At 39.3% G+C, this 13,204-nt stretch overlaps 1 protein-coding gene across 4 annotated transcripts in view; it reads right to left on the reverse strand.

Annotated features, from left to right (window-relative positions):
• Positions 1-6,490: 6,490 nt before the first annotated feature.
• Positions 6,491-13,204, reverse strand: part of LOC111864359 — a 27,222-nt gene continuing 20,508 nt past the window's right edge. For all 4 annotated transcript variants that reach the window (XM_023851562.2, XM_033751403.1, XM_023851565.2 and 1 more), the window contains exons 8-9: positions 8,925-9,100; positions 6,491-6,810 (exon numbers count right to left, since the gene is read on the reverse strand). In XM_023851562.2, coding sequence (XP_023707330.1) covers positions 6,631-6,810; positions 8,925-9,100 — 356 coding nt within the window. In that variant the 3' untranslated portion in view covers positions 6,491-6,630. The remainder of the gene's footprint in view (positions 6,811-8,924; positions 9,101-13,204) is intronic.

Below are 13,204 nucleotides of genomic sequence, written 5' to 3' on the forward strand. Positions count from 1 at the left end.
CAATATCCTACCCACTTCGTTCCTGATGGGAGAGGTGATGTCCTGGACATTGTGGTCCATATAGATGTTCGGTTCTCAGAAGTCAGAGTTCTGGACATCATGGATTCAGATCACCTACCCACAATGTTTTGCATCTTGGATCATGTTAAAGCCAGAGAAATCTTGGATCCAGTTGAAAAAATCACAGATTTGGAGCGGTTTCAAAGCCTCGCTTCTGCCCTAGTATCCCCAAGAATCAAAATTAATTCATGTATTGAAGCTGACAAAGCAGCTCGCGACTTTGCAGCCTCTATGGCATCAGCATATATGCTGTCGACAGAAACAACCACAACCTCATTTCGTAATCGCGGCCCATCTGTGCTAGACCGACTACTCAAACACAAGCAGGGGCTCAGAAAACTTTGGCAACAAACCAGGGATCCAGCATGCAAAACGGCAGTGAACTGGGTCACTAAAACTATAAGAAGAATGGCCCAGAAGAAGGCACTTGATCGGTGGGAAACCAAGATAGAGATATGTGAGATTACACCTCTTGCAATATGGCCTATTACGAAATCCCTCAGAAAGAGGGGTGGACCAGAGGCACCAACTGCAATTCATAGGCGTTTCGGACCAGCATTTTTTCCAAACGAAAAAGCCAATATAAATTGCAAATTATCTAGAAAACCTGTTCAAGCCGCACAAAATGTGTGACACTGACCATGAACGGCGGGTGGAGGCCCGAGTCCAAGCTCTGCTGACTACAGTCGAAGAAAACCCCTCACCTAAATTTCGACCATGTGACGTCTCCAAAGAAATTCGATCCCTAAAATTAGGAAAGGCCTGCGGAATTGATGGCATTCCAAATGAATGTCTCGGGCACCTTCCAAGAAGAACTCTCGTTCATTTAACGCATTTATTTTACCACTGTTTTCGACTCTCTCACTTCCCGGCACCTTGGAAGGAAGCCAAAATAATAGCTTTGCCAAAATCCGGCAAAAACCCAAAATTCCCACAAAATTTCCGTCCGATTAGCCTCCTGTCCACTACGGGCAAACTTTTCGGCAAAGTAATTCTAAGAATTATCCATGGACACTTAGAGGAAAGAAACTTGCTAAACGCAAGCCAGTTTGGTTTTCGTGCGCGTCACAGCACGACACTCCAATGTATGAGGCTAACGGATCACGTCTCTCTTAATTTTAATAACAATATGTCGACGGCTGCTATATTCTTGGACATTGAAGAGGCCTTTGACACAACATGGCACCCCGTCCTACTATATAAACTCACAGAGTTACAATTTTCGACCAGTCTCGTAAAGCTGATTGCTTCATTTCTAACAAACAGAAAATTTAAAGTTTCAGTAGAAGGCGAACTTTCTTCGCCCAGGAAAGTAGCGGCAGGGATGCCACAAGGTTCCGTCCTTGCCCCAGTGCTGTACAGCTTATATATAAATGATGCCCCCGCGGCACCTGGAATACACCTTGCTCTGTTCGCGGACGATACTTGTATATACGCAACAGAGAAACATGAGCGACGAGTTTTCAACAAACTCCAGCGTGGTCTCACTGTCGTGGGGTCATGGTGTCAGCACTGGAACATGAAAATTAGTGAAGGGAAGACTCAGGCTATCTACTTCTCCAGAAGGCGTAGAATGCCTGAGGACGCCCTACATCTAAACGGACGGAACATCCCGTTTGTTAATAGTATAAAATATCTCGGTGTCACCTGCGATAGGAGGATGACATGGAGATTGCACCTAGAGAAAACCTCAGCCAAGGCCTTGGGCACGTACATTAGGATATACTCTACATTCAAAAGCAAGCATTTGAGCACACACATTAAATTAATCGTGTACAAAGCACTAATTAGATCAATAATGACCTATTGGCAATCTTGACGGGCGCACACCGATCCGCGATTTGCACTTGGCGTTAAAAATTCCGTACGTGTATGAATACATAACTAAATTATGCAGAAGGCAGGCAGATGTCATCCTAAATCACGAAAATCCAAAAGTACGTACAATTGGACAAGGAGAAGCCAGGCATAGGAAATATAAGAGGCTTAAACTTGGCGGCGGTCAGGCCTACGACCGTTCAAGTGTCTAACTGCTGTCTCGGATTGTTAAATAAATTGATGCATAGGCTGCTGCACATTCCTACACTGACAGATGTCCCTGTACATATTAGTATTAAAATAAAATAGAATATATCAGTTATATTGTGAGTAGTGTAATAAGTAAAAAAAAAAAAAGATGTGTATATCACATTTCCTCCATAAGGTGTAGCAAGTGAACACAATAAAAAAGAAAGACCAACCACTCCTTTTATCGTTAAGGAGGACCAAGTAAGAGAGAGAGAGAGAGAGAAAGAAAAAGTCTACACTCAAAACAAAAATATGGCCATGGGTCCCAGGCGGGGCCCGATGCCAAAAGTGACCGTGCCGTCTGATTGTCGGCAGTAATCTTCTGCTCTTCTCTGCAATCATCAGTGATCACATTCAGTTCAGAGCGATCAGTCATCAGAGTCATCAGCTCTTCACTGTTACCAGACAGTTAACGTAGCTGCCGCAGCTCTCCAGCAACCACGCTCTGCGACCAGGCAGCTAACGTGGCTGCCGTAACTCTCCAGCAACCTCGCTCTGCGACCAGGTAGCTAACGTAGTTGCCGCAACTCTCCAGCAACATCGCTCTGAGATCAGGCAGCCAACTTTGTTGTCGCAACTCTCCAGTAACGGCGCCGTATGCAGCTGTTCATACAGACGCACGCAGCATCACATTACCGGCCGGACAAACCAACTGAACGGCCGTAAAAACTTGGTCTACTACAAAGGAACAAATTCTACCAGCGCACTCACCGTGGAACAAACTGCTCTTTTCAGTGTCAGCCAACTTTTGACATAGCTTCGCAGCTATTGTGTACATTCAATTTATACAATTTAGTATATACAATTGTTACAGATTTACGTGGTTGTCTTTTAGAACATCGACAAACCCACAGGTCTGTCAGTACACGCTCCCAGTTCGAGCAATACTGGCACGCCAAAAGTCGCCACTGTAGTGCAACAGATCGTGACAGAGCTTAGTGAAGTTAGTGAAGCTGTGTCAGAGAAACAAAATGGCTGCTAGAGTTCATAGGCCGTTCAAAGTCATAGCATTTAATGCAAATTTTATTTAGAAGCGGCACTATGAGTTCAGTATACACATGCAAGACTTAAATATACATGTGGCTTTACCCTCAGAGACACGTCTCAAATCCTATGAGAAGTTTTTGTTCCAAATTATGACTTTTATCTGACCGACTGCTTCCCGCGAAAAAAAAAGGTTTTCCCCATAACCATGTATACATATGCTATGTGCAATATGTACACTTGACAAAGGTGAGGTCTATTCAAAATAGGCAAGTCCATCCTGTCTTTGGAGATGTTACATAAGAACTATGACCAGTTCAGTTACAAAATAGAACTCATCTTGATCCTCACGGGGCTTGGAGCCAAGACGAACTGATTGTCAGTAAACCGCCAGTCATAAAGTAACTTTCACTCAGGCAGACAGACCAGTCTGTGTCTGAGTCTGTTGTAAGACAGTAGTCCCTAGTGGAGGCGAAGCAGTTCTCATTGTTGTAAGGCACTGCGTAGCAACGCCAAGTTAGTTTTGAGACAGTCGCCAGCCAGTAAGGACGTGAACACGGAAGCTGAAAGATCTACAACTTCAACTACACCAGACAGCTGGTGAAGACACAACAGACTGAGAAGGCTTAGTGCATGCTGTACTGAATTGCAGAGTGTGTGAATTAGCTTTAGCACTATAGCTACTTGTAATCACGATTATTAAAGGCGCAATAAATCTAATTACCGATCTAAACCCCAAGATAGTCACTAAACACGTGACAATACTTATACCCCTTAGATCTATTCAGCCTCCACTCTAATGTATACCAAGAGCTTTTCTCTAAATGATAAGATAATAAATGATAATTTCTTCATTGTCATCGCCGTGAAAACCTCAAAACTTACATACCTCATTATAGTTGATGGATGTTGTGATCTTTTATGGTTTGAGATATATAAGCTACTAAGTTGAATGAATTTATTATGTAATGTGTTTTTATTACAATTTTAATTTATTTTATTTACAATTAAACATGGTATAGTGTTATGTATATTTTAGGTTGATGTATATTTTATGTTGACTAGTTCCATTGTTGGAGCATTTGTTGAAGATATTTGACTTGTTCTGTGTCCAGTGGTGTTGGCCTGTAATTGGATTTGCTTGAATGCAATAAATACTATACTATACTATACAACAAAAACTAATCACCCACATCTAGTGCTGAGGTCAAGAATACATGGAGTTTTATCTCCGCCTTCATGTTACAGAGGCAAATTGGTTAAAACATCACAATTTTATTACTTCGACACAAAAAAAAAGTAACAAATTAAAAATATGGATGTTGTAAATGAATACTTACCTCATATGTTTGTTGATGAAATGACACTGTCAGCAATCACGTATGTGATTCCTATGTCTGTGTTGGACTAATAGCAGTACATTTCTTGTCATTCCTCTCTATATAGAGCACTACACCATTCACAGTGTACATTATTTTTTGTGACCTTGCTAAGGCTTTTGACTGTGTTAATTATGAGATATTGACATCTAAACTAGAGCATTATGGTGTCTGGGGTTGTATATTAAACTGGTTCAAATCATATCTATTGGATAGAAAACAGAGAGTGTACATTAAAACTAATGATGGTCAGGACTATTCTTCATCTTGGGAAAGAGTTAAGCAAGCGGTTCCTCAGGGGTAGATTTTGGGACCACTTCTATTTATTATTTACATTAATGATTTGCCTCCATATATTAATAAACTGGCTACAGTTTTTCTTTTTGCTGATGATACCAGTATTTTGGTTATCGGCAATAATCATGCTGAGCTTAAGCATAAAGTCATGGGTACACTGTCTCTTATTGTAAATTGGTTCACAGCTAATAAGTTGGCCTTAAATATCACTAAAACTAATATTATTAGATTTGCTCTAAAACAGTCTTATAACTCTCTGGCAGTTGCTAGCAGGAATTTGTTTATGAATGAAGTTCCTGTGATAAGATTTTTGGGTCTGCAAATTGATACGAATTTGGATTGGAAGAGTCATGTACAGTATATTCTCCCTAAACTTAGTTCAGCTATTTTTGTAATTAGGAGTTTATCTTATTTTATGAGTAAAAAAATTTTACGAATGGTGTATTTTTCTTATTTCCACTCTATTCTTAAGTATGGAATAATTTTCTGGGATAACTCAATGAATAATGTTAGAGTTTTTAAATTAAAAAAAAAAAATAAGGATTATATCTGGAGCGGGACCTAGAGACTCATGTCGGGATCTTTTTAAGAAACTGAATATACTGCCAGTGCCATGTGAATACATTCTCTCGTTGATGTTTGTGATTGATAATCAAACTAAATTTTGTTCAGGTTTAGATGTTCATGGTTTGAATACAAGAAATCGAAAGCAATTATATTTGCCAAACTCGAATCTTTCTGCTTTTACAGCTATTAAACTATTCAGCAGATTGCCCATAACCATTCAAAGCTTTAAAGAGGATAGAATTAGTTTTAAAAATAAGCTGTCTTTATAACTTATGAATAATTCGTTTTATACAGTTTCTGAATATGTGGAGCATAACATAAACAATTAGTTTTAATTATTCTGTTATCTGTGTGTTTGTTTAAATTTTTGTATTTGTTTGTTTGATATGATGACCTTCATGTTCATTTGTTTTGGACTTATGAAATGAAATGTATGTATTATTTAATTAATGAACAGGCGGTTTTTCAAATGATTTTATTTTTCACTATGTTTGTTGATAGATCAAACAATGCTGGCTGAACACAACATTTTAAACATAGATACCAGAAGAATAGCATAAAGAACTGAATATAAATCCCAGTATACTGGACATACATGCAAAGTATTTTGACCCTTAATGGGTTCTTTCTTTAATACATGCGAATATTATTTGCACAGTGATGGGTGATGTCAGGCAATTATCCCATCTACTTAATGTTTTCTTACAGAACAAAAACCAGGAAAATTACTTGTAAAACTTAGGATGCAGTAAAAGAGTATTAAAATATACTGACATTAAAATGACTGTGAGGACGTGAATTTAATTAAACTGACTCAGGGTTGGACTAATACTGTTTATAATAAAAATATATTTTTTTTTTTCAGACTGGAATAAAATTGCACAGATATAGATGTCAGTTGACAGATATGTGAAAGAAAAGGTCTGTAACTTTTCTCCATATCTGCATGATATCGTGGTAGGACTATAGTTACCTGCATCACGATTCCTGATACAATGTCGATATAATAAAATAACTCATAATTTATAACAAACATCCTTAATTTCTTAGTTTTCTTCTGTTATTTTTTTTTTGCCCCAGATGATAGGTGAAGGTGATTGTGGAGCAATTGGTGGAATGAAGATTGGCAGGGGAAACTGAAGTACTCGGAGAAAACCTGCCCCAGCAGCACTTTGTCCTACTTGACCAGACCCGGGATCGAGCCCAGGCCATAGTTTTCTTCTGTTAAATACAAGCAGCACTTAAAAAAACAGCTGTTGTTACTGCTGTATAGTGCTTAACTATGTGGAAGCTCTTTCTCTATCTGGTGCTTATTTCTAACCAATATTTCAACTTCCTCTACAGTGTCAGGCAGCTGGTGCCCTAGTGTCTCAGGAAGGACAAGTACTGATAGTCCCGCCAACATTCCCAGAACACCCATGATTACTAGTGGAACTGCTGGCAGTGTATATTCACCCTACAGAAACAGCGAAACCAATAATTACAATCCTATATAAAACGTTCTTCTCTTAGAATAATCATTCCCTCAATTAAAGCTGTGTTTGTTGAGAATATACAACATTGAAGGCAACACTCAGATATGAAAGTGAGATGAGGATTTTGGATAAGACAGCTGAACAACGTTTAGAAATAGTATAAAGGTAAAGTAAAGATATCCTTGTAAAAGGCCATGCAGACTCATAAGGTTGCGTGACATCAAGGCTGTCACATTTTTTAGACAATCGGCTCTAGATGACTGTGAGGTCCGTCTTATGCACCAGCTGCCTTTTACCTCCTGGAAGATTCCTGGTTCTCATTTCTGTTAGAGGCTGAGCCAACCCCAGGTCCATAGTGCAGCTGGAAGGATTAGGTCAATTGAAAAGTGCAATGACCTTATCGGAAATTGAACCCATGACCTTCTGGTATGTACCAGTGCCTCAAACAACTATGCTACTGCATGCCCCTTTACAAGTAGAACAGACTTAATATCTTAAAATAATGCTGGAAATTATAAAATTGGACTATCAGAGATGCAGGTATATAAGAGGATTAGAGAACGTTGAAAATACAGTGAAGACATAGTGACTGTCATTAAAAACATGGAAAAAAGCATGTAAGAAGAATGTAGTGAAATGAGTTACCAAAGTTAGAACCATATCTCAAATCCATTAGCAAAATAAACAGAGGATGACCAGGAAAGAAAAGGAAAGACCAGTCCTTGAATGATAACTGACACAACAGTTTTGCTAGCCTAACATTCTAACCAGTTCAACAAGACAAATAATGAGGGAAGGAAAAGGAAGGGTGGCGGAACTGATGACTGTGGTGACGGTGAAAATGATGATGTTGATGACGATGTGGGAACATCCCATATTATCACGCATTTTCTGCAACGCACACTCTACACATCACTTTTCACCATCACGCGCACTAACCAATCAAATTGCTCCAAACGTTCGCATTTATACTGTGCTCGCTGCTAGCTCCGCATCTACATCATCACGCATGCTAGCCAATCAGCGCCCTGCAAATTCTTCCTCCTCAATTTCAAGTTTCGCTCCACCCACCGAGCAGTGTAAAAAAAGGAGCAGCCGCAAACTGGCAGCATTAGCCTGACTTCAGTCTACGATCAAGCCACACTCAAGCAACATCAGCCAGCAGGCTTTGTCGCCAGCGCTCGGTCTTCGGAGGCATCGGCAGGCTGCGCCAGGCACGACTGCCTCGGCCCTCCGGTTCTCACACCCGACGCACTGGAGCACCTCGCCTGGACTCGCCGGTGGTCGTGACCCTGTCCGACCCACTGGGCATCTGGCGTAGCCACTGCCTCATCACTCCTGCGACCGCGCTGCGCGACCACGCAACTTCAACTCACCTGCCGCACGGCGGTCAAGCAACCTCCAGCAACGGCTGCGCTGTAGCCAGTCAAACCACCGCAACTAACCTCTCTCCCTACTGGCGTGCACCGCGCTACCTCACTGGTCAAGCATCTCAGCAACCATGGTCCTTTTCAGGACCAACAAACTGTTCTGAAGAAGTGGGTTGTCATCGAAGTAATGACGAACAACAAAAGACATAAGACCCCACAACAACGATGACAACGATTATGGGAAAGCTATGTAAGATTTGAGGCTTTCACGGCGGTGACTATGAAGAAAGCAGTCTTCTGGGATTTGGCACCGTGTATATGTGGTGTTAACCGACGTTTCGGAGGAACGTATCGCCTCCATCTTCAGGGTAGAAGAAAAAGTATAAGAAATCTGCAAGCGACAAGACCGTGAGAACGGTAAAAGCAGACACCACATATACACGGTGCCAAATCCCAGAAAACAACTTTCTTCATGGGAAAGCTATGTTTAATTGTATGCATTTTACTTTCAGGTTAATAATTTTTTGTCTGATAGAAATATATTTTTTATATATTCTGAATTATCTGCTTTTATTAATTTTTGTTCAACCTAATGAATGATATAGTATTGCAATGTTGTGAAGCATTGTTTAGCTGGGAGGGAATCCTGCTATGAAAGTATCATATAAGAAGCAGGCTGTCAATATATTTTCTGCCATCATATTCAATTGTACTTTCACACTTACCAAAAACAGTAGCTGTGGTGCAATAAGGCTCCCAACTCTTCCCCAGAAGCCACAGTGGCCCATGGCCACACCTCTTAATACTGTTGGAAACAGCTCAGATGCATACAGGAACATAGTACAAAAACCACTTACGACTACTCCTTTACCTATCAGGGCAAATGCTGTCTGAGTTTTACCTGGAAAGAAGAATTTTAGAAAACAATATGTTCAATGAGCTACCACATGTCCAAGGTGGCCTCAAGAAGGGAGGAAGTGCAGTGATCACACCCTCAACAATTTCCCCATCTAACATTTTATGAAAATGCTAAGTGAAGTTTTCACTGGTTGAAATGTTACATTTATAAACTGCAGCCAAGAAGTATGTTTCATTTAATTTAAGGGCTCTCTGGTAGAAAAGAATTTCAAGCGACAATTTATGAAGCTATAATAATAATAATAATAATTTAAATCAATAATGTCATTTGAGGCCGTTCAGTGGATGCAGTTGAATTTGGGACACAAGATTGCCAGGAAATGAGCCTGGGAACAGAGGAATGGCAAGAAAGGAATTAGCATGTGAAAAGATGACTTTAAATGTGATTTCAGGTTACAGTGGGACTGTTATAAATCCATTGTCATGATATGACTAGTGGAGACTGAGAATCCTAGTGCATGTGGAATGGTGAACTGTAAAGTGTGTAGATCAGCGATAGCTCTGTAATTACCTGTAGTCCCAAGTTTTGTGAAAGTATATACTCTGTGGCCTGTAGTCCGCAAGTGAACTACACTGACCAAGCGACCGCCGCTTGTCGACAAAGTTAGTGCCAACTTTTGCGGATAGAGTGTGTCACATGGTCAGCGCATCCAACAGCCGTTAATCTCGGTTTTCTAGACTTGGTTAATTATATCATACCACAGAGGTCATCTCACCGGGGAAGTTCACAAATCCCTCATATCAGAAATACTGACATTACAGCCTCACAAATTGCTGAGTCAAAAACCTTAATATTGCTTGAATGCCTTTACACATTTTCATGAAACGTGGTATGTACATCATGCCACATGAAGCCATTTTTAATTGCAAACTTTTTAATTCACTCCTATCAATAATACCAGCACCACAGCCTCTTAAATTACACTGTTTTACTGACTGCATTGCACATACATATTAAAATTATCTTTTTACTTGTCGTATCAATAACTCAAATTACAGTGAAAGGAAAATGGGCAGTTAGTTTCCCAAAACTTCTTGTTAATATTAAGCAAGTGGTACACATCATTGTGCTTCAAAGGATTAAAGACTATATATATTCTGAATACAGAATACATACTATTTTAAATTCACTTTTATCAGCTTTTGATATATGTTCATGACATTAATTTATTGGACCAAATCATAAATACTATAAAGAAAACTATGAAAAATCCATCATCATTGGCAAAACAGGCTTTTTTTTTTAGTCAAAAGATTCTGCTAGATTTGTCTGAATTAAATCATCCAGTTCTCACTCGTTTGGGTTTTGAAACACTAATTTTTTTACACAGCTAGTTTGTTGGCCTTGCATCATAAACATTTTATTCAATGGTAATAAGGAACTTGCTCTCAAATAAACATGCAGAAAACTACAAACAGATCATGCATCATCCACAGAATGCAAAATACGTTTACAATATAAAGATACCTACTAAATTAATTTAAAATGTGTGAAGTTTAGATATGTGCAAATGACAGAAACAAATGAAAATTGTTTTCAGGAAGGAGTTGAAAGCAGAGTTAATGCTTGTGACCATTCGGTAATAGTACTTTAACTTCCTATCTCCTATCTAAAAATGTAATGACTAAATTACAATTTTATATATTGTTTTATATGGTTGAAATCTTAATTTTATGGGAAAGACCATAGTTTGAGCACGGTTGACTGAATAATATTTGGATGTAAAACAGAGAAAGTGACAGAATAATAGAGAAATATTATAAAATAAAGAGCGTCATAATTAGTTACTCTTAACCAAATATTAAGATGATCAGAACAATGATAATGGGTTCAGTGGGATATACAGGGGTTGGACAAAATAGTGGAACAATTACATATACTGTGCACATTTCTCTATTAACATGGTGTTGGACCAACTTTTGCCTTCAATACAACCACAGTCCTTCTTGGAATAAACTCACACAAGTTTTGAACAGTCTAGTGAAATTTTATACCATTCTTCTTAAAATATATCTTCAAAGTTGCTTCAGAGATATTGGAAGTAGGATTCTGTTCCTCACTCCAGACTCCAAAACTGGCAAGAGTGGTTCAATGATGTTCAAATCTGGTGATTGTGCTGGCCAGGGAAGATGTTAAAGTTCATCTTCATGCTCTTCAGACCATGACTGAACAGTTCCAGCTGTGTGAATGGGGGCATTGTCATCTTGGAAAACTGCATCGTTGTTCAGAAATAACATCTGGATCATGGGATGCACCTGATTACCTAACATGTTCACATCCAGGTATTCCATTACAGTAATATGGCCATGAAAAGTAATAATGGGACCAACAGAACACTCTAAGATGATACTGCTACCCAAACGATCACAGAACTTCCCCGTGTTTCACGGTTGGAACCAGGCATTCTGGATTGTAGGCTTCCTTGGGCATTCTCCAAATGTAAACTCTTTCCTGATGTAGGGAGCAGCATCAAGGATGAATCATTCGACTGTATCACATGCTCGTTTCTGGTTGTCTGATGTCAAAGTTTTATGGTAGTGCAAACATTGTTTATGCATGTGAGCATTACTTTCAGTAATCAGAGGTTTAGCAGTTGCAGCCCTACCATGGATGTTGGAGTTGTGAAGCTCACATCAGACAGTTTTTGTGGAAACAGGGTCTTCAAGATTAATATTCAGTTCTGCAGCAGTATGCCTGTACTGCAGTATTTCTGTGATTTTTCAAAACAATCCTTCTCAATATATGATGATCTCCTTCTGTCAATGATGGTTTTCGCCCACTGATGTTGCCTTCACATGATTTGTGTATGATGACATAACCTTCGAAATCATGTGGAAGTTGTTGTCACACATGTTGCAGCTAAACATGCACCAACGATCTGTCCGCTTACAAAATCGGACAGTCTTCCATTTTCCTATTCTTTCACACATACTGTCATGAGAACTACAGAGTTTAATAAATGGAAGAACATTAAGTGTTGCCAATGGAAGTTCTTCCAATGAAGCCAATACAAACAAATTCTGTTACTCAATTTCTTAGTGTTTCCATCATTGTGTCACCCACTGTATTTCATTCAAGAATGGGGCAGATGAGAAACGCATGCAAAATTTTAGTTCAAAAACTTGAAATTATGAGACTACTTCTGTGTGGAATGGCTTCTACTTTGCCCAGCTCAGTGACTCTTTCAGTTTCAAGAAAGACTCAGCTTCATTCAGCTAATTACAAATTAATTTTGTTAAAGATTGTAATCTTATGTAATATTACCTACTTTTGTTAATTCTAGTACACTTACTGTAACCCAGGATAGCTCAATTGTTATAGCAGGAACAAAAGTTTTTTCGCTATTTCACAGTGTCCAGACTGACTCTGGGGCTCACACAGCCTCTTATCCAATGGGTACTGGGGGCCATTTCCTCGCGGGTTAAGGGGCCGGGGCATTAAGCTTACAAATCAACTCCATTTAGTACCGAGGTCAAGAATGACAGAGCTATACCTCTGTTCCCCATACATCGCCATATCATGTCATCTTAATTAGGCACAGAGACAACTTTAACTTATCTTACATTACCTAATACATTTACCAACAACACTAAAATTTTATCAGGGTGTCATAAGCACATGAACCTTTATGCAACAAATACCGTATTTACGCATGTATAGGCCGCGTGCGTGTATAGGCCGCAGCACAATTTTCAGACAGAAATTATAGAAAAAATAATTTTCTTGGAATATTATTTCGGGAGTAGAAATTATTCCGAAATTTGGCAACGTTTAACATTCCTAAGTTCGCAAACAGAGAAAATAACGGTACCGCTCGGAACAAAGGCATTGCGGGGGAGAGTTATAACCTTTTCTCCTTTACTTGACTTGCCTGGTTAGTTCTGAGTGAAACATGGGTCGAGTAAGAGCAGGTTATACGTCTAAATTTAAACTTCAAGTGGTGCGTTACGCTCAAGAACACGGAAATCGAGCAGCAGGGAGAAAATTCGATGTTGACGAAAAAAATGTGCGAAGATGGATACTAACGAAAGATGCCCTTGAAAAAACGCCACAAAATCGACAATCTTTCCGCGGAAAGAAAGCTAA

This window comes from Cryptotermes secundus, unplaced genomic scaffold, assembly GCF_002891405.2.
Source record: "Cryptotermes secundus unplaced genomic scaffold, Csec_1.0 scaffold312, whole genome shotgun sequence".
NCBI classification, from domain to species: Eukaryota; Metazoa; Arthropoda; class Insecta; order Blattodea; family Kalotermitidae; genus Cryptotermes; species Cryptotermes secundus.